Here is a 22,300-nt window from a genome sequence, read left to right as displayed (position 1 = left end):
ATACATATGTATATACATATATGTACACACACACATTTCTGGCCTCTCCTTGCACTAGGCACATAGTGGTGCAGACATACGTGTGGGCGAAACATCCATACACTTTAAAAAAAGAAGAAGTCATATTTCTAACTAGTTTCGAGTGGAAGCAGAGGAGTAGAATCGCAGGTCCATAGTAACTCTGTTTAACTCTTTGAGAAACAGCTGGCGTGCTGTCTAAAATGGTGGTAACATTTCACTTCCCTTCCAGTAATGTGTAAAGTCCTTTCCCTCCACCTTCTGGATATTTGTTATCAACTCTCTTCTTTGATTTCAGTCATGTAAAGGCTGTGAAGTGGCACATCATTGTTTTTTGCTTGTTTTTAACAAACAGTCCAGCCATGTAGTCTGGGCTGGCTTTGAACTTGCAATCCTCCTACCTCAGTTTCCTGAGTGCTGGGATTAGAGGCGTGAGCCACCACATCTGGCCTCACTGCATTTTTAATTAGGATTTTCCTAATGACTTAGATGTTGAGCATCCTTTAGGGCTTATTGGTCATTTGTACATCTTAAGAGAAACATCTACCTTAACCCTTTGTCCATTTTCTGAGTTTGGGCAAAACTTCTCAGTCTTCCGCTGAGTGTGCACAGACAGTGGCAGGGTTTCATTGCTACTTATTATCAGGTTGAAGAGATTTTGTTAAATGCTTTCTGAAAAAATTTTAATCAAGAAAGAGTATCTATCGATCTTTGGTCATATTACATTGTCTAGTATTGCCCTGACCCTGTGTGTGTGTGTGTGTGTGTGTGTGTGTGTGTGTGTGTGTGTGTGTGTGTGTGTACTGGGGATGGAACCTAAGGCCTGCTGCCTTAAACTATACTATATTACAACTATTTTTTCTTTTTTCTTTTGAGACTGAGTTTCCTGAGTTGCCCGGGTTGGCCTTGAACTTGCTTTGTAGCCCAGGCAGGTCTTGAATTTGAGATCTTCCTGTGTCAGCCTTCCAGCTAGCTGGGATTACAGATCTGTGCCATCAGGTCTGGTGACACTGACTGATCATATGTGTTGATCAGAACTGGAATTCCTGGGATAAACTCCACTTGGTAAAATCCATTTTATAAAGTTAAACCATACCTTGTGGAGACTAACGAACAGCTCATGCAATAGTAACGGCACAAACTGAGCCTTCTCCTTCCACAGGTAGCCTCAGCTGTGGGGAGGGAAGGAGATGGGGTGGGGTGTGGGGGAGACAGTGCTGTCTTGTCATTGGCCAACATTTACACTGTCTCCCCCATTGTACAGGCACTGTTTGGAAATATTCTGCTTTCTGTATCAGGTTTTGGAGATGGTAGTCTCCCTACTTCACAGCTCAGTAAGTGGAGGGTTGGTGAAATCCAATGGCTTATTTAAGCATCTCAGATGGCAGGAGATGGTACTAGCTCTTCAGATCTCCACCCTGCTCCCCTGTGCTATTTGCTGAGTCTCACGATTCCAGATCCGTGGGAGTCCCTCTCTACCCACAGGCTGGCAGGTGCCAACAGTCACGATCCATGCACCATCAATTATCCCATAGCTTTGGAAGCAACAAGAAAGTCTGTTCAGGTTCTCCAGGCTTTGGGTTGCAGAGATGGCTTAGAGGCTGAGAGCATGTGCTGCTCTTCCAGAGAACCCAAGTTCTGTTCCCAGCACCGGCTTCAGGGGGCTCACAATGGCCTGCAACTTCAGCTCCTGTTTGATATGTATGTTCTCATATGCACACACACATGCACAATTAAAAATAATAGACAATCTTTAAAAAGTTCTTTCATCCTCTTAATCCTGGGAATAAACTTTACAACCAATAATTTTTGTTATTTTTATGACATTGATGAATTTAGATTCTTCTCATTAATAATACTTCTCATTATTCTTCTCAATAAATTGGCTGTTTTCTGACAGGCACTGTAGCTTTGTAACCAACTGTAGCGCTAATGGGAATCCAAGCACTGATGTGCACATAGCTGTGTGATCTTGGGAGCATAGTCACCCTCTCTGCATCTTGGTTGTTTTTTTTTTTTTTTTTTTTTTTTTTTGCTTGTTTGGTTTTTAGCTGAAAATTGGGAGAGCAAGACAAGTTTCTCATGATGCACATGGTTGTGCTGAACAGGGCCCGGCACAGAGTAAGCACTAATTAGAGCTACTCTTGTCCCTCACCCCATTATCTTCCACCTATCACACGCCTCCTTTTCAAGCACTGCTTGGGGTTCTGAACAGATGGGTTTTGATCCTGAGGGCTCTAGAGGGTCAAAGAGGAGTTCAGTAGGTAGAGATCTGTGGCTGAGGTTTGCAGAAGGGGAGCATGGGAGAGATGGTATGTGGGGAAACATTAAACATCAGTAAGATTGGGGGCAGGTCCTGCTCAGGGTTAACACACAGGTAGTCTGGCAGGCTGGTGGACAGGGACACCCCCCAGGAAGAGTCTCTTCCCGGCAGCAGACCCTGGAGGCCTTCCTGAGGGCCTGATCTTCCTCTCATGCTGATGAGCAACTAAGGGAACTCTGTTCGGCTTCTTGAGAGCATAGCTGTGCTGTGTCCCAGAGACCATTGTCCTCAAGTGGAAGGACAGCCCTGACCTGCATCTCTCTGTCTATGGAGAAGTCAGAGTCCCCTCATTTGGGGACTCACGAGACCCTTGGCCCAGCCCCTCGGAGCTTCCTGGTCCTCAGCTGTGGGACAGTCCTGCCTACCCCCTGCCCACCTCCTCAAGGATGCTCAGGCTTGCTAAGGAAAGCTGAGGATTCAAATGTAGGCTCTGCCTCTGAGGGACTTGCCTTGAGTTCAGAGGCCCTAGAATGGGTTCAGTGGTGGATGAATGCCAGAAGCCCTGAGGGACTGTGAGTACTTGCTGGCCCCATCCGGCCCTCTCAACAGAGTGGGCTCTAGGGCCCAGTGCTCACCAGACACAGAGCTAGCAGCGCATCCTTCCTTCCCATTGTCCGTACCATTTTCATTGAAGCCAAAAGAGGGCACAGTCAGAGGCAACCATTTACAGACAGTCAGACCTGGGTGCCAGTCCCAACGGTGGCTCCTATTCACCTATATGGGGCTTGCCTAATCCCAGACTCCTCATTAGGGAAATGGGACTCCACTAGCTCTCCTAGCAGGGCCCCTGGCAGAGTCCAAGTACAAACATGAGATGCTGAGCGGATATTAGGGACCACCGGGGGGTAGGGAAGAACCCTGCTATGCAGCTAGAGCCCACCCATCTCTCAGCCTCACTAGGCTCTGTGGGCTCCCCGGGCTCCCCCAGCCTCAGGTCTCGGTTAGCAGTGAAGGTGCTTTATTGCTTCCCCAACTTCACCATGACTGACCCGCAGACACTGGGGTACTAAGGTGGCCCTTAGCATCTCCCATGGCCAGGTGTCATATCCGTGGTCTGCCATGTACCCCCCCACCTCACCCACCCACCCCCCTGTCTGTAGAAGCTGCAAAGAAAGTGAAGGGCATCCTCCTCCTCCTCCCCCTCCTCCTCATTCTGGCTTCCCAGAAGGTTCCTCAATCTGAAAAGCAGAAGCGAGGAGAGGTGGGCCCCCCTTTCCCCCTTTTCTGTGGCTTTGGGTTCATGAGCATGGAGTAGGCTGCAGAAGAATTGCATTGGCTACAGCACTGAGCACAGCCTGACAAGCTTCTTCTTAACAACCCCCTTTGGGCAAAAGAAGGTGTGCTGCTTCTGTTGCCAGCCTCAGGCATCACAGAAAAGCCCAGGGATCCCGGACACAGAGTCCTGGGTGTCCCAGCCAGTGCTCCTCTGATCTGGTAGATGGGATGGGTCTTGGGATTTCCTAGAAAACTGATGTGATGCTTGGGTTTAGGCCTGGTGGAGATTTCCCCTTGAGTAAGGCACCGACTCAGTTTCCTATTTGGAATATAAGGGTTCTAGTCTAAAAATTCCTAATAATGCTTTAAACTTTAACATTTAGAGACAATTTGCTGCTAACCACAGAGAACTACTGCTTTCCTTGAAGAAAAAATACTGAGCCTCCTGAAATAGAGCATGAGGTTCTACTAGTTCTTTGAACAACCACTTACAGGGCTGGAGTTATGGCTCAGTGGTAGAGCACTAGCCTAGCATGCACAAGGATACGGGTTTGATTCCCCAACATGGCAAACTAATGTTAACAAGTAGTTGATAAATTAACCATATTAAAACTACTTAAAGCCAAGAAGTAGAAGCAACCCAAATGTCTATGCAAGTGTGGCATATTCACTAAAAAGAAAAAGTACAGTACACATTACAATGTGGATAAGCCTTAAAAAACGCTATGCTAGAAGCAGTCTGGAACAAGAGGTTGTACATCACATGATTTCATATGTCTGAAACATGCAGGTTATCTCTCTAAAGAGATAGGAAGTAGGTTAGCTGTGGGGGGCATGGGCTGCAATGGTTATACAGTTTCTTTGGGGGAATGATAAAACCCCTTAATAATGACTGTGGTGATGATTGCACAACCTGGCAAACCCATGAAAAGGTGTGAATTATGTCTTAATAAAGCTGCTGAATTCGAGAATAAGTGCTCAGCCAGGATTTGTTCATATTGGTCTGTGAGCTGATGCCTCTGGGGTGCACAGAGTGATTGACAGGGGAGTGACCGGAAGGGACAAGTCTTTGAAATCATGACCCTGACTTAGAGGCTGCACACTGAGTGTGAGGTGTCTCTGGCAGCTCCCATGACCAAGGAAAGAGAAAGCTCATTTCCGACAAAAGTTCCAAGAGTCTCTGGGGCCCAGAGAAGAGCGGGTGGAGCTGTGCACATCACCCTAGGAGCTGCAGATAGGGTGTCCCACCCAAGAGGCGGCAGTCCCAGGAGTTCGGCAGAGATGCTTTCATCAGTACCAGAACTGGGGGTGGAAGGACCCAAAGGCCTTCCCGACCAGAACACTATCAGAAGCCCCACTGAGCGGAGGAAGATGGGGTGTAAGGGTAGATGCCCTGAGAAATCCTGGAATGATGAACTGCATCCTTTGCTACTTCAATTGAGAGCTGAAGTATTTGGGGTCAGGGCATTTAGGAGGCAATTCAGGTTCAGTGAGCTCTGAAGGGCAAAGGAAGAGGAACATGATTTAGCCAGTAAAGTACTTGCCCTGTAAGTATGAGGACCCGAGTTCAATCTCTGGAATCCACAGAAAGTAATAATAATAATAAAAAGCCAGGTGTGCTGCTGTTTTTAATCCTCGAACTAGAGAGATGGAAATGGGTAGAATCCTGGGGCTCACTGGCCAGCCAGCCCAGAGGTTGACCTCTGACCTTCACATGGATATACACACAGACACATGTGAGGTTGACCTCTGGCCTTCACATGGACACACATAGACATATGTGAGGTTGACCTCTGGCCTTCACATGGATACACAAGTAGACACATACACACACACGGACACACAGAGAGTTGGGGAAAGAGATTCTGAATGTTCTCTTTCCAGGTGCATGCACCAAACAGAGGCAGGCAGCTGAGCATGCAATGAGCAGCCAAAAGGGCATCCCTTGGCAGAGCCTAGTCATGCTGCCACCCTGAGGGAAGACTTCAGGCCTCCAGCACTGTGTGAGGAGAGATTCCTGTGGCTTACAGGGACCAGTCTATGCTGTCCTGTTCCAGCACTCTGACTAGTACAGACAGCTAGAGGTGTTCTGTTTTGTTTGGCCCCTGGCATGTGTCCCAGCAGATGTTGGCTGACCTGATGATGGAAGGTCCTGGTAGGTACAATACAGAGTGGGAGAAAACAGTTCCACTGCAGGGTCAGGAAGGCGCCCATGGACACTCAGGGCATCCCAGATCATAACACAGCTACAAACAACTCACATGTGGGGTTTCCTCTGGCTAGGGCTCAGGGTCTGGTTAGGGCAGAGCAAGGACTAGAGACCCTGGTTTCCACAGGAGGCCATGATTCTCCTTTTCCCTGGGAGACCACACCCTAGCTTCTGGGGGCCAGGGTGGGAAGAGGAAACCAGCATCAGCAAGGTGGGTCTAGGCTATGGGGAGGCTTGGGCATTACAGCCCTAGCCTTTGGATGGCCAAGGAGGGCCTCTGCGCCCTGTTCTGGGCGGCTATAGTTGGGGAAGAAGGGCATGTGTAATGGGGGTGGCTAGGCCATAATGGGCAAAGTAGAACTTTCTTGGGCCATACATTAAATTTCAGGGATGTCTAACCTAAAGCCCGTGGGTTATTACAACACACACACACACACTCTCTCTCTCTCACGCGCGCACGTACACACACACACACACATTCACACACACACGCGAGTATGAGCGTGTGCATACATGCACACACAGTTTCTTTTTCATGTGACACTGTGACACAACACTGTCATCCATAAAGTTCATGACTGAGAAATGCCCAGTTAAAAGGAAAAAAGTCTTGATATTTTAGCAGGTAGATTTTGTGATGACTTCATTCACAGCTAGCCTGGGCTACATTCAGGTTGAACGCACCTGATAGAAAACACATCACGTGGTCATCTACTCAGATTTACCTGGCAAGCCTGGAAGCTCCTAGGGAACAGGGATCATGGCCTGCCCTGTCCGAACTGCAGTCCTAAGGGCAGAACAGAGCCTAGTGCCCAGATGTTGACCGACGAGGTGAATAACGGCAAACTGCCTGGCATGTAACAGGCACTCAGCGGCGGCCATTTCCTTCCTTTGACCTTCAAAATGGAGGCAGGCCCAGGCCCACAGGGGCTCCTGAGCCTGTGACTTTTCTAGGACACTGCCTGTGGTCGAATCAGAATAGATGGAAGCTGGGTACAACACACACTATGTGGATGAAGCATGTTGCAGTCCACATGAATTCTTCGGAGTGCCTACTATGCATTGGACGGTATAAGGCCTGATGATATCATCATATGAACTGTTGAGGATACAAGTGCCAGCAACCTGCTGTGTGGATGAGGAGTAGAGGGTCAGGGAAGTGAGCAGCTGGGGAAGTGAGCAGCTGGCCCAGGGTCACAGAGCTGGGGAGAGGCAGGACTGAAATTCAAATCTAGCACCTTGGACTCCAGAGCTTGCCCCCAGCCTGCCTGAAACAACACAAAAGCATCAGCATGGGTATGGCTGACACCAGTCTCTTGAGCCCTTGATATAGCTACATGGCTTCCAAGCTGGCCCCGGGGACAGCATCCTCCCTTTCCAAAGATCCTAGCCTCTGGTATTCCTAGAGGGCCGTGGTGGGGAAAGCAGCAGCCTCATGGACCCCTAAGGGGCACCTCAGAGCTACCAGAGGCCTGAGGCCTGTGAAATCAGCAGAGCTGAACTGAAAGGAGGCCAAGCAGGCCCAGAACTGAGGTCATGGGTGTGGTATTCACTGGCCTCCTCCAACTTCCTATGAACCTCGACCTCTACCTCCCTTGGCCCAGGTCACTGTCCACACCTAGAGGGACCGCCACCACCCTGTACTGTTTCCATGGCTATTCTGCTCCCAGGGAGGAAGAAGAGGGACTACAGTTTGCATGGGCAACCCTGTAAACAGCTCTGCTACACAAAGGGAGCTTTCCGTGGATATGGGAAGCAGGCTGGATCCTGAGCATGGAGCCAGCATGGAGGGGAAGCCAAGGAAGCTGTTGTTCTTGGCTAGGTCAAGGCCACACCTAAGGACATCCTGGAACCAAGAAAGAAGGTGGGCCAACTACGGTCCTCCCCAAAGGGCCCAGGGGGGAATCACAAAGCAGTCACCTAGTAGGCAGCTGGGGCACGCACAGGGGGTGGGAGTGGGGTCCCTTGCATCAGCACCGTCCTATGTAGTGACCCATCCAGAGACCCCCACAGCTATATCCCTAAGGTGCTCCAGATCTGGATGCAGGGGAGAGGGGCAGGTCCTAGCAGCTGCTCCACTTACTCCTGCCACATTTGAGGCTGGGAGGAAACAGGAATGAGTCACCCTTCCAAGGGGCTGCCTTACTTTACAGAGCAAGTGGCGACCCTCACGTGTCTCTCCAGTAGCCTCCTGGACATCTCGGGACCAGGATGGCAATGCAGTGGCCAGTGGGAAGTGGCAGAGGGAAGCACAGAGCTGCCCATACCCACCTCTCAGAGTGGGGGCCCATGCACATAGATAACTAAGGGATTGTCATCACAAGTTCCAGACTGTGCCTTTCTTGCTGTGGCCCTGATCCAACTCTCTCCCCGCACTGGTCCTTTGATTACCATAGCCCTGTCTCCCCTGACTTAACCCCATAGACCCTGGAGAGGAATGGGGCCGGTGGTGGGATGACCCAGGGCTGTAAAGGGGCACCCAGGACGTAACCCAAGGCCTGTGTCCCTGTCTTTTATAAAGCCAGGGCCCAAACTGGTCTACTGGCCTGGAGCAGGCTTTGGGAGGATGGACTGCTCTCTTAGGCCCCTGCTCTATGGAAGGCCTCCTCATCAGTGTGTCCTAACAGGGACCTCAGTATGGGGGAGCCTGGATCTGGAGAAGACCACTCCTTTTGACTTTCAGGGTCCCAGATAACTCAGAGACAGCTTCTACCAAATTCACCCTGGTCAGCCAAATGGGCTGAGCATACATGGCGTGTGGTCCCACAGGACACAGGGATGCATCTCTGGTGATCCAGATACCAGTTCCTTTGGGCCATCTGGATGGCAGAGGAGGCCTAGAAAGGTTGAATCCCAGGACAAAGCTCCCCAGAGACCCCTCAGATTTCATTTTGGGGGGTCTATCTTTGGTATAGGGGGAAAAATGGTGTTTGATCAGGTCTAGCAGTTCCTGGAACCCAGCCAAATCCCTGAACTACTCCAGAGAAGCTTGGAGCTAGGCCCTGAGTTTGAGGAAGAGCTCTGGTGTTGTGGAATATTTTTTTTATACTGTAAAGATGTGTCTTTGCCAAGGCGCCTTCTGATTGGTTTAATAAAGAGCTGAATGGTCAATAGCCAGGGGGTATAGGTGGGACTTCCGGGCAGATAGAGAACTATGGAAAGAAGAAGGTAGAGTTGCCAGCCAGATGTGGAGGAAGCAGCATGGGCAATATGGAGAGATGAGGTAATGAGCCACTTGACAGAACATAGATTAAAATAAATGGGTTAATTTAAATTATAAGAGCTGGTGGGACATGCCTAAGCTAAGGCCAAGCTTTCTTAATTAATAATAAGTCTCTGTGTCATTATTTGTGAGCTGGCAGCCCAAAGAAAAATCCGACTACACCCTGGAGTGGAAGTAAGGCACATACCATGGAGGCTTTCGAATCCAGAAACTCCAGGGAAGTCTATGGTTCTAGGAGAGCCTGTATCTCCATATACAGCTACCCAGGGTCCCAGACTGGCAGGCCCAGGCCAGCTACACAGATGTGGCCAAAGCAGAGCAGGTGCTTAGTGAATTAGGTGTTAATCACAGAAATTTTATTAGACCAATATGAAGCTTTGGATTGGAAAGTTCCAGAATTCTGCTGCCTCCTAGGATGGTGGGCAGCAGGACAGAATACCCAGGAATGGATCCCAGTGCTTAGGACTCCGGGGCCCACCTAGGACAGCAGAGAGCTCCTGGAAGGCTGAGTACAGTGAACAACACAGGGTGGGTTCTGGATCCTCTCACAGGCAAACTCTTGAGTTTACTCACGCAACAGGTTTCCAAGGGTGCAGACATGGTGCTGGGATACAGAAGTCAAATAGACAAAGATGTCCGCCCCCAAAGAACTGATAGTTTAGTGGAGGGAGACACTCAAGGTACAAAATTATAGAAAGCACTTATAATAAGGTGACCTAGGGGCAGGGCTGGAGAGATGGCTCAGTGGTTAAAAGCACTGGCTGTTCTTCCAGAGGACCCAGGTTCAATTCCCAGCACCCACGTGGCAGCTCACAACTATCTGTAACTCCAGTTCCAGGGGATCCAACACCCTCACACAGACACACATGCAGACAAGACACCAATGCTCATAAAATAAAAATAATAAATCTTAAACAAAAAGTCAGGTGACCTGGGAAGACCATCCTGATATGGTGACACTGGAGCAGGAGCGAGGGAGCAAGTTGTGTGGAAAACTGAGGCAAGTGCATTCCAGCAAAGGGCAGTGTGAAGGCATCAAGGTAGGCACATGTGCACTGTGTTTGAGGGACGGCAGTGAGGAGGCCAGTGTGGCTGCAGCCGAGGGTACGGGAGAGAAAAGAGCAGGTAAATTCAGCAAGGACCCAGCAGTTAGGTGACCCTAGGCCTGGAGGGCAGACTCCAAGAGAGACAGAAGGATGCTCGAGGACCTGAGGCAGCCTGTGGTCTGACCTAGCTTATTTACAGAAGTGCATCCAGATACGTCTGGTGAAACTGAGTAAGGAGAAGTTTTACCTTAGACTAGCCCATCTAGAAATGAGGTCATATGTGGACAAAAGTGTCCTGCTCCTGAAAGTGAAGGGCAAGAGTGTAAGGATGTCCATAGAGAGCACAGAGATGGCCCAGCGGGTAAACGTACTTGCTATGCAAGCAGGAAGACCTAAGTTCGAATCCCAGCACCTATATAAAAAGCCAGGTACAGCTGTATGAGCTTGTAACCCCTGTGCTGTGGGAGGCAGAGACAGGAAGATCGCCGGGGCTTGCTGGCCACCGGCCTAGCTCCAGATTCAGTGGCAGACCCTGTCTCAAAGGAATAAGATGGAGAGCGACAGAGCAGGGCACCCAGTGCCACCTTCTTTTGACCTCTGCATCAAGGCCTGGGTGCATGTAACACCCCCCTGCTCACCAGGGTCCATAGAGACAGTATTACCGGTTGCTGCCTTTTTATTGTAAGACAGATCAGCTGCCCATAGCATTCAAGTGTGGCCACTAGGAGTTACTGGTGCTTTCTGAGGGCCAGATTGCCTCTCTCTGGCCCTCAGGCTCCAACCGTATTCAGCGGTGTCTCCATTTACCCAACTCTTACCCGTAATACTGACAGTATGCCTATCCAGTGCCTTAGGGTGCCCTGGTGACCTAATGTCAGCCCTTTGTACCAATCTACCACTCCAGAGTCAGGGCCTCCATACTGAAGACCTAGGCATGGTCCCACCGGCACCCACAGAAGCATGGCTAGAGAGCCAGCACCCCCAGACTCACCAGGCATTGAGAACGGGGACAGGAAGACTGTCTCTACTGACTCTGGTTCTGGAGGTGGCGGCTGTGGTGGCGGCTGCTGCTCCTGGCCCTGCTGTGGGTCTTCAGGGTTCTCCACAGGAACATTTCCATTCTCCATGTTCTCCTGTCTCCCGTTCTGCAGTGGCTTGCTATTAACACCGTTGGCCGAGTTGATCAACCTCTGTCGCTGGGGGGACAGGAAGCAACGCAGACACCAAGCTGAGTGACACAGAACCATGCAATGCCCTCTTTCTTACAATCTCCCGACTCTTAACAAGAGCCATCAGTTGCCTCCCATCCTCGACAACACTTGCTATAGTCGGCCCTTTGCACTTGAACCACTCTGGATGTGTGCTAGTCTGAAATCCAGCTTCAGTCAGCCCTTCTCCAACAACCAACTGCTCCAAACATCTTACTAGGATGTTGGTCAATGGATCGTCCCGCTGAGTTTCCTTCCATGTCTGATGAGGGTGTTCTCCAAAGCCAGCAGCTTGCACCAAACCCATCCCCTTCTCTCCCACCCCCTTTGCCATGGCTAATGACAAAAGTAGCTTTGGTGCCACCCTAGCCTGGCTGGTCTTGCTTGATCTGTGGGCTTCTTTGAATACAGGCATGGACTGAAGACATGCTATATGAAACTAACAGGGCCGAGGACATAGCTCAGTTGGTAGAGTATCTGCTTAGCATGCATGAAGTCCTGGGTTTGAACCTCACACTGAATGAGCCCGGCTTGGTGGCAAATGATGGAGCCCCAGCACTTGGAGGCTGGAGGCAGTAGGATCCTAATCAAGGATTATGCTTGGCTACCTAGTAAGTTTGGGGTCAGTTTGAGCTATAAGAAACCCTATATCAAAAGAAAAAAGAAAAGAAAGAAGGAAAGAACAAAAGAAAAGAAATGAAGAAATAAGTAGGCCTCGTATTCTCTAGAACCTATCTCTTCATTCAGCTGTCTTCTCCTCGTTTCCAGTCATAGCTTATGGATCAGCCCCACAGGTCATGGGTGTTCCACAATGACATTCAAATCCTTCCCTACCACTTCAACAAGAGACTTGGGGATGGAGCTGTGGCCCTTAGCAAACTTCCATAATGGGGTACTCAGCACCCATCCTGGCGGTCTCATGGAGGGCATTGCCACTCATAGTGAAGGTTCACCCTTGCTCTGAAGACTTCTGAGCTGTCCTCATGTAGGTTTGAAACAAAGATTCCTAAGCCACGAAAAGCATGGTGTGTGTGTGTGTGTGTGTGTGTGTGTGTGTGTGTGTGTGTGTGTTTACATGTGCATGTTTATGTGCACATACAGATGCAGATGTGTATATGCAAGTACAAATGTGTAGGTGTGCATACAATGGTGACCATTCATGTGGAGGACAATGGGAGCTGTCTGAAATGGAACATGAGTGTTGGATTTGCAAGTACATGACAACAGGCCTGTCTTTTTAAATGTGGGTTCTGAGGATCGAACTCAGGTCCCTGTGCTTTTGAGACAACCCCTTACTGACTGAGCTATTTCCTCAGAACACCTCAGTAAGTAAGTCTGAACTTGGATATTTTGTGGGGTTTGTCCTCCACTCTTCCATCCTATGATGACTGTCCTTAATGTGGTGATATATTGTGTACCCTAATAAAGCTTGCCTGAGGATCAGAGGACAGAGCCAGCTACTAGATTGGACATAGAGGCCAGACAGTGGTGGCACACACCATCTGGATCTCGGTGTGTTCAAGGCCACACTGAAACAGAGCCAGGCAGTGGTGGCACACACTTTTAATCCCAGTACTGGGAAGCACACATGCCTTTAATCCAAGGAAGTGGTAGAAGGGCAGAGAAAAGTATATAAGGCTTGAGGAAACAGGAACTAAAGCAGTCAGCTGAGACTCTTTTGGGTGAGGACTCAGAGGATTTCAGTCAGAGGATTTGTGGAGTTGGTGAAGTAATAATAGGTGTTGGCTGTGGCTTGCTCTGCTTCTCTGATCTTTCAGCTTTTACCCCAATATCTGGCTCTGGGTTTTTTTTATTAAAAGACCATCTAAGATTCAAACAACAGTCCTTAAAGTTACCTAGGCCCCAGGCACAACTCTCCAATGCATGTGGATGAAAAATTTAAAACTGGCAGCATCCTGTTCAGGAACCTCAGACAGGAACTGAGGCCAAGGAGACTGAGAGGTTTAGTGGTGGGTATGAGATTAGAACTCACTTCATTTCTCCTGGGGCCAGCCTCTGTGGCTCTCAGGCTGCCTTACAGAGCAGGGCAACCCCAGCAGCTGAAAACATTTGTGGCACCAATAGCTCATATTCACAAGCTCATCAAAACCTGCTTCTCCAGCCTGGTGTGGTGCACATAACTGTAAGACCAGCCCACAGGAGCTGATGCAGGAGGATCTTGAGTTCCAGGCCAGCCTGGACCACACTGTGAAGTAAAGACTAGCCTAAATTTCTCAAACAAATCAACAACCTCAAATCCATGTGTGATGAAAAACACTATAAAGCCACTGCCCAAGTCTTTTAGAGTTATTTATCACACCCCAAAAGCACCCTGGGGGCAATATTCTCATGCTTATGATAAATGGGCAGGATTCTATAAAATTTCCCTGAAATAAATTTCACTAACATAGACCAGAATGATTTAAAGCCCAGAAAGGCATTTTCCTTGCTTAATGGACTTTCCACACATATGACACACTGAGCCACAAATCAAAGCACAAGTGTCCCAAAGAGACACCCTTTAGTCACTGGGAAATAATGCTTTTGCAGACACCCATGTGCTAAGTTCCATCCTCTGGCCACTGCATGCTTTGGAGAATGAGTCTGGCAAGTCCTAGAATGCACTTAGAAAGGAAGGCCCAGAAACAGGTTAGGCTGCTGAGCAGCACACCATATTATCTTTGCAGTCTGGTTGAGTGATATCCAAGTTATGACTACTTTTTCCAAATGAGAAGACACCCAGAATGCCAGGTGTGAAGAGCAAATCCTCAGAGGCCATCTCTATTCACCAGTGTGGTGGTTTGAAGGCAAATGGCCCTCATAGACTTGTGTTCGAATGCTTGGTCCCCAGTTAGTGGAACTGTTTGGGAAGGATTAAGAGGTGTGGCTTTGTTGCAGGTGCATCACTGGGGGTGGGCTTTGACTCCAAGAATGTAGAAGTCTTAAAGAAAAGTGCTGGGTAGGGGGACTTTGGAGCTGGGTCCCCACAAGCTGTCCACTCCCCTGATGTTTTAGGAGGGAATCTGCCTCCAGGAGGTCCTGAGTCCTGCTGCTTCCCCTTTGTGTTGTGACTTGTGTCCCATGGCAAAAAAGATAAAAATGGCTGTTTAAAAAGCCCACACCAGCTAGGCACGCCCTTAATCTCAGCACTCAGGAGGCAGAACCAGGTGGATCTCTGTGAGTTCGAGGCCAGCCTGGTCTACAGAGCAAGATCCAGGACAGGCACCAAAACTACACAGAGTAACCCTGTCTCAAAACAAAAAACAAAAACAAAAATAAAAAGCCCACAGGTCCAGTCTGTCTGTCTGTCTGTCTCCTTCCTTCTGTCCGGCACTATCCCTGCCCACTGCTACTTGTGGGTTGGATGTGAGCTCTCAGCTACTTCTCCAGCACCATGCCTCCTTGCCTTCTGCCACACTGCCTGCCAGGATGATGGATTAACCTTCTGACACTGTAAGCAAGCCCCCAATTAGATGCTGCCTTTTATAAATTGCCTTGGTCATGGTGAACAGCAATGGAACAGTAAGACAACTGGTGATTCTTCAAGGGTCATAATCCACAGAGAATGGGAGTGTGTTCATGCTTGGTTCCCTAATTAACACTGTGAAGAAACCACCCAGACTTTAGGTTCCGCTTTCTCTAATTAGCTCAACTCTAGCAACTGACAAATAGTGAAATACCTCAGACGGGGGGTGGGGGGGTGGGGGGGGTGTGCCTCCACCTTCTGCTTAAACTTCCATGACAAGCCTCTGTAGGCCCCCACCCTTCCTTCCTCCCATGCCTGAGACTCTAGGAAGAGTCCTAAGGGGATAGGGCCCATGGAACTGCCAGACCCACCCAAGATCACTCACTTTCTGCTAGCCAGTGTGCCCAACCTTTTGACATGCAACATGGTCTTATCATCTGCAAAGTTCATGCTTGAGAACCATGCACTTGAGTTACCAAAAAAAAAAAAAATTATGTTTTAAGGAAGGTTACAATCATGTGCTGGGTTGTATTCATAGCCACTCTCCACCACACGCAGTCTGAGGGTTATGGGTTGTACCCATGTGCTGGGTTAACTTACCTCATTAATTATGATCCTGCTGGCCATCCGTAGTCGGGTTCTGGGCCCAAACTTGTTGGTGATCATGATGCGCAGGCCAGCCTCAGGGAAGGTGAACTTGGGAGGGCTGGAGCTCATAATCTCATCCACCATCACCACAGGGGTCTTGCCATAGGGAAGTTTTTCCTTCACTGTAGACCACACCCCATGATCAGTGTTGAATCTTTAAAGGATAGTGCCCTAGTGATAGGGGCTAATTTCCCTGCATGGCCAACATCTTGGGGCTATGCTTGGCAGCTGGTAGCTACTCAGAGACTTGGCTGACTTCTGAAATACCCATGACTCAGCAAGTTAGACAGACCCAGCAGGTACTTTGCCAACCATGTGTTATATCTGGCCCCTCTAAGGGTCGGTGCCTGACTCTCTCAGATCTCTCTTTTCTGGGGTTCAGCCTTGGCTGGCTGCAAGGGTCTTTCAGTGTCTTTTCTAGGACTCACTGGGATAACCTTCCTATGCCATAGACAGGTCCCTGCACCTGTCACTCATGACCAAGTCAGGACCACCACCACCACCACCACCCTGATTTTCAGACACTTAGATGACACTTTCTAAGTCAATAAGGGTCTTTAGGAGTGGGAAATGCTGGGAAACAGAGGACAATGTCACCATAACCTTTCCTGTGGTCCTTTTCTCTGTCTTAAAGTGAGTCATCTTCACTGCTACTGGGGTGGCTGCTTCCAATTTTGTTCCCCAGAAGGATAGCAGGGTGATCAAGGATTTGGCCCTAGGCCCTAAACTAGATGTCAGGGGTCCTAGAAGGAGTCTGTTGTCTGAGGACATGCTGCTGTCCAGGCTCAGTGTCTTCGATGAACCCTGACACCCTCCAAGTGGTTGGCTGCCCTCTCCAACGCATTCCTTTCCCTTGGGAGACAGAACATAAGGCCCAGTCCTGTGCCTGTGTCCATAGGAGCTTGGCATAGCACTCCAGGTACCAGGGAAAGTAATCAAACCACTCACGAACACAGCACCTTGAAGCAAGTAGCATATCCCCTTGAAGGGGCTAAGAAAACAGGTATGTTCCTCTGCACCCATTACCAGATCCTGTGGCATCCAGCATGAAGAGTTGAGTGACCAAGGAGCAGGTTCAGAGGGCAAAGTCATGCAGAAGTTAATGGTATAAAAATGCACAAAATGCACAGCAAACAGCCCCACCCCCCACCCCACCCCCACCCTAGCAAACACACTCACAAACACTACACCCCACACAGGCAGCAAGGCTCAGCAGACAGGAGGCGGGTGGATTAGAAATAGCCGGAGGCCCATGCGCCTGTCCAAGATGGACACTAACCTCCACAGAGGTGGACAGTGTGGGGCTTGGCTCACGGATTGTGTCTATTGCTTAAAAGCATGTGTTACGGCCAGGATGAGAACAGATTACTTACAATTTAGAAGAAGAGTTAAGGACACAGAGGCCGGCACAGATGGCCACAGGTGGGTTAGCGTGCGGCGGCAGAATCTGGGGGCAGAGCTCTTGCTGGTGATGGGGATGCCAGGGGTTACATGAAGGAGGGTGTTAGTAGCAGACTCCTTTCACAGGGAGCCTCGATGCTCTGGGCTGCCAGAGGGAGGGGCACCAGCAAACCCCGGTAGCAGGTACCACACTCCAATCTGTAGAACCAGCCTCATTACAGGTACCCCACGGAGAGCACTTGGCCTCAAAAGCTTGTGGAGCCGGTGAGGCAGGAGCCATGACCCCTGCCTCCCTTCCCCCCATCATGCCCAAGCTGCGAGTGGTAGACCAGAGGGTACTCAACCGCAAGATGCTTTCCAGGCAACTCCATCTAAGGCCTGGTATTGCCTCTCCCGTCTCTTCCTAAACTTAGGCTGTGTCTAACACCAGGGCAGCTTGGAAGGGCCCCTTGGGAGCTCTCTGAGCTCGATCAGCTTCATCCAGTATGGCAGCCGGTGGCCAGGCAGACTTGGCTGCAAGGCTGTGAACAAGGCCACCAGAGCACCAGTCAGGAGGCTGAAGCTACATGGTGTCTAAGAATATTAAAGTACAAAAGGGCTTCTCCCTGCTTCTCCTACAAATAAGCTGAGCTTCAAGCTTTAGATTTTATATGAGAAATGCAGGGTTGGGGAGAGCAGGTTATTTCCTATTTATTCTTCCTGGAGGCTTGTGTGTGCCAGCCAAGCACCCTACCATTGAGTTACAAGCCCAGCCCAAGGGACTCCTTGAAACGTCAGGAGGCAATTCAGACATCCTCTTCTGTGGTGTGGCTGGAGAGCCACTTGCCAGGGGGCTGAGGATGGCAAAGGAAGTGATGTTATCTCCTGGCAACATTGTTAGACAACCAAAGTGGGAAGTCCTGGTCATCTCAGTCCTGGGGTGTCAGTGGAAGCTGTTCCTCCCACTCTATTCAGGGGAAATTACGTTGTAGCAACTTGCAAATGGTCCCAGGGAGTGTCTTCTGGGGATAGTCAAGATCGGATGCAACCCCTGAGTCCACAAACCCAGAAATCAAGGCCTGTGCCTCCTTATCTAACCTTCTGGGACCGTTTCCTCCCACGGCCTCCCCTATAAATGCATCTGTTTAACAAGGGGTAAGAGGCTGGCTTCTCCCTCAGTCCCAGTGCCTGGACCAGCTCTGTGACCGGTCTTCCAACTTTCTAGAAGTTACCCTGGACGTAGAGATGGTGGTGTTAAACCCATGAAGCCCTACTGTCTCTGAGCACAAAAGTGATGGAGAGTCACCACAGAGCTCCAGAAATGGGCCATGCATGTGGGCAGCAGGCTTGGGGAGCCTGGGCTTCCTGGGAAAGTTCGAGCTGGGGATCCCAGGGTACTGGGAATGGCTCTCACAGGGTACTGGGGTTGGGCTTCACTGCCAGCCTCAGGACAGGAGGCAGCTCTTGGGCAGTTCATCAGGAAGTGGGTGCGTCCTGATTCTCCACTCAGATATCTCTTCTTTGCCAGCCAGGTTCAAAGGACCTTCCGGTGCCACTTATGTGCTGAGCAGGGCAGCCTCTCTCCTGCCAGACTTTGGGACCTGCAATGGGTACCCCAGAGTCCCTGTGACTATGGAGGTTAAATTCCAAATCATGGCCAATGTTGGGCCTCCCCTTAGTGGATGATGTTCCACAACCTGCTCCCTGTGACGCCTGCTGGGAATTTAGGAAACACCATGTGTAACACCTTCGTCTCCATGATATAGGCTTCCTTGGTTCTCTCCCTCATGGGTGTGCCTCCAGTGGCTAGAGTGGGTTCCCCTGAATTGAAAACCCTCTCCTGTCTCAATGGGTTTCCTCCTTCCACGTAGAAAGATGTGTCATTCAGTACAGCATCTGTGGCAAGTGCCTTCCTCTTTGGAAAACCCAAGACAGGACAGGAGACACTTGTGCAAAATGCATCCGAGAGGAAACTTCTGCCTTGCTCTGCCCAAGACAGAGGCTGCAGAGGGCCGAGGAACACAGGTTCCTTAGCTACCAACGTAGGCAAGGAGAACCTCTGAGACCACACACTCCTGATATGACGAGCAAGTTAAAGACCCCTATGAAAGGCTGAGACTTGCCTGGGGCATTGAGGAATAAGGGTGGAGGACGCCTGGAGTGGACCAAGGATGTCACATAGCTTTGGATTTCCTTTTCCTAACCCAAGCACCATTCAGGCTTTAATGCTGGTCTAGATGGGACAGCTGTCCCATGGTGGGGGTGTTACCTGACAACTGGCTGGATTATTAAGAACTGAGGCTATTTCCAAGAAAGCAGCTCTCAGATCAAGAAAATTCAAAGGCTGTGACCAAGAAGACAGAGCCTGGCTCCAGAGGCTCCCAGTTCCCACAGGAGCCAGGGTAATGAAGCTGCTTTTAGGAGTGGGCCTGCAAACAGGCCTCTGGGTTGGGCTGGGCTGCCTGTGAAGCTCTGAGGCTGTCCCTTTAGGTAAGTGTTAGCAAGCCTTGGAGGTGACACTTTCTAGGATGGATTTCTCAGGGACAAGGCCTGGCACTTGAGATGCACAGAGAGGCCTAGGTTCTGTCACTTAAGCTTCCTATTCTGGGCTTTTCTCTTGGGTAACAACATTGCATCTCTAAAGTCAATCAGGCTTCCCACCTGCCTCTGGAAGCATGGGAAAATGTCAATGATTTAATTCATTTTTTTTTCTTTTATAGGAATTTCCCCTTCTAGCCTTTCTTATTTAAGTGAATGTCAATCTGAGCAACATCTCAAATGTGGGTCTTCTTTCCTCATTTGGGGTGTGCATGACTAAAGGTTGATGGTAACGGTGTGTGAGTGTGTGTGTGTGTCTGTGTGTGACTGTTCTGTGTGTCTATGTAAGAGTGGCTTCCACAAGGGTCCACAGCTCCTGTCTGCTCAGCCTTACCTTGCCCCAGCAATGGCACAGAAGGGTCGTCATAGCTACCGTCATAGAGGTCATTACCATCTTCCAGCTCGCTGCTGACTGGGTTACCATTTGCAATGCTCTTTTGTTTGGTTGTGAAAAACGTCTGCATCTTCATATTGTATCTGTGAGTCAGGTAAGGCAGGAGGTCAGAGCAGTCCCAGGTGGGTGGGGTACCAGGCGTACAGTGAACAGGGCGTTGGGCATGGGCGGTAACCGGGGAGGCTCTCTAACGGAGCTGAAGGGGGTTCTCGGCAGGAACGTTGGGATCATGTGTGGTCTGGAGGCACCTGCTTCTACTGGGCTATAGTGCCCTCCTGGGGGTATCAGAAGCCTTACAGCCAAATGCATTTAATGCTTCGCATGAGCTTATCCTAATAAAAGCAATTCAGTCTAACCAACAGGACAGATGCAAAGGTGGCATCACCACCATGCTTCCCCCCCCCCCCCAACGCAACTGTTGCTCAAGTGGCTGCTTGGTGACCATCTACCTCCCATGTCATTCATGACCAGCACAGCCATCCCCTGAGAGAAGAGAGTGGCTCTCCATCTCTAAGCCTCTCTGCTGGTTGTTCACTAAAAAGCTGTTGATTGGCAGTCACTGAGCAATTCTCAAGCTGCTGGACACTTTAATTCCCCACTTTAGAAAATACATTTTGTGAAATATTTATACAATACAATGTTTTACATAAAGGCGAGGACCCTCATAACACCCATGGTGTTGTCTTTTTAATTACATGAGAGAAGAGAAACCTGCGTGTAGCTAGGCTCATGAATATTCATAAGTAGTTATTTTTTGTTATAGTTATATACATATACACACATATGTATGTATTATATATACATATATATATATATATATATATAATTTATCATTATAGTTATTTCCTATGTTCTAAGAACACACTTTGGTGTTGTTGATTATACTTACTACTATACAATCATCACTAATAATTCCCCAACTTTTTTTATCATCCCAACAGCAAGCCTATACCTACTAATCAGTCCTCATCACTCCAGCATCTCACTGACCTCTAATCTATGTGTCTCCACAGACTTGACCCTTTGGGATACCAGGTGAACACTGAATTATATCTAACAGTGGCCTTTTAGGAATAGCCATTATATATATATTTGTTGAGTTTTTAAAGGTTCATCTGTACTAAGGCATGTGTCAGAACTTCATCTTTGAGGCTGTCTAGTCTTCCTTATGGGTCATTTTAAGGTAGTTCAGACTCAAGCAGCTTCCCAAGTGGCTCAAGGTTTCCCAATCCAGAATACAGTGTTTTTACCCCCAGAATATGAGTGGGGTTCTGTTGCCAGCATAAGCAGTGGAGCCGACAAGTGGCATCTGATAAACCCTGGGGCAGAGGTTAAGTTGAGCCTTTTGAGAATGGTATTGTTACTAGATTTATTGAAACAGCAAGAGTGGTTACCCTGGTGCAGAGGAGTTGCCCAGAGCAGGGAGGGACACAGGTCTTTGCTGGGGATTCATTTTCAGAAAGCAGTGTCTATTTGCCCTACATCAACCACCCAACATTGTCCCCTAACCTGGGGATGGACTACACCAGTGTCTGAGCCAGTTCCCCACACTGGATGCCCTGAATGATGTCCACTAGAGAATGAAGGCTTCCCCAAAGGAACTGGAAGATGGGGTGGAGTGTATTCCCTGTTCTGACAAAAGACATGAGTAGGATATGAAGGAAAGGGTACCTCCAGGTCTCAAGGAAGGGGAGAGGCCACTTACTTCATGATAAGAATATAAAACACGTACAAGATGATGAGCACCAGGCCTTCCCACCTTGGAGAGATAAAGGAGAGTGTGGTTAGAGTGCAGCAGGTCATGGCGCCCACAAGCTGGGGCTGCATGGTCAAGATTAGTGGCAAGGTGGGATACCCTTGCTTTTCTGTCCCTGGGATTCAGGTGGGACATCCCAGCCTAGGGATGTTTAATCACAGAGAGTCCTCTTGGTAACCGAGAGAAGGCTGGGTCTGGTTCTTCTCAATCATAGTGGTCTCCAGGACTCAGGAGAGCCCCATGCCCAGCTATCACTCCCAGATGCCAAATCCCATGGCCTTAGCCCTAAGAGAACGTAGGCCCACTCAAGAGTCTGTTTAGGGACCAGAGAGGCTATGGGAGCAGGCAGGAAAAAGCCCAACCCCTGGATGAGGGGCATGGTGGAGCACAGAAACCTCTGGGGCCATCCACTAGCACAGTGTGGTACTGTCTTTTGGGAACATTCTACCACCGCTGTCTTGTAGATATAGCCCAACTCCACAAGCTATGTGTGTGGGGAGTGGGGTTGCATCTGTGATCACAAACTTGAGAAGCCACACAGTTTTTACTTCTCTGACAATGTGCTGAAGTCTCTGCATACTGAGCTTGGCCAGTCATTTTGGGAGTCCATCCTTTGCTAACGTGCAGCCCATGGACCAGAAATGGACCTATAGACCATCTCAGTATGACTGTCCCAAGCCACCCACAGCTGAAGAAATTAGACCAGGAGTGGCCTTTAACTAAGGCTCTCTGGGTGCTGGGCATAAAGCCACTCTTGTCAAGCGATTGATGTTCTTAGTGGTCATCGGAGTGTATTCTCAGAAGTTGTCACCTACA

The 22,300-nt window shown here is 49.4% G+C and overlaps 1 protein-coding gene across 2 annotated transcripts in view; it reads right to left on the bottom strand.

Moving 5' to 3' along the window:
- Positions 1-22,300, bottom strand: part of Slc24a4 (solute carrier family 24 member 4) — a 142,134-nt gene that overhangs the window by 20,348 nt on the left and 99,486 nt on the right. The window contains exons 9-12 of one of the 2 annotated variants that reach the window (XM_006990888.4): positions 21,434-21,487; positions 19,726-19,811; positions 15,309-15,478; positions 11,026-11,230 (exon numbers count right to left, since the gene is read on the bottom strand). In XM_006990888.4, the coding sequence (XP_006990950.1) occupies positions 11,026-11,230; positions 15,309-15,478; positions 19,726-19,811; positions 21,434-21,487 (515 nt within the window). Of the gene's footprint in view, positions 1-11,025; positions 11,231-15,308; positions 15,479-19,668; positions 19,812-21,433; positions 21,488-22,300 lie in introns of both variants that reach the window. The other variant, XM_006990887.4, reaches the window with a different exon arrangement.

This window comes from Peromyscus maniculatus, chromosome 14 (assembly GCF_049852395.1).
Source record: "Peromyscus maniculatus bairdii isolate BWxNUB_F1_BW_parent chromosome 14, HU_Pman_BW_mat_3.1, whole genome shotgun sequence".
Classification (NCBI taxonomy): domain Eukaryota; kingdom Metazoa; phylum Chordata; class Mammalia; order Rodentia; family Cricetidae; genus Peromyscus; species Peromyscus maniculatus.
The sequence above is the reverse complement of the archived record's forward strand: the minus strand, read 5'-3'. Positions and strand labels throughout refer to the sequence as shown.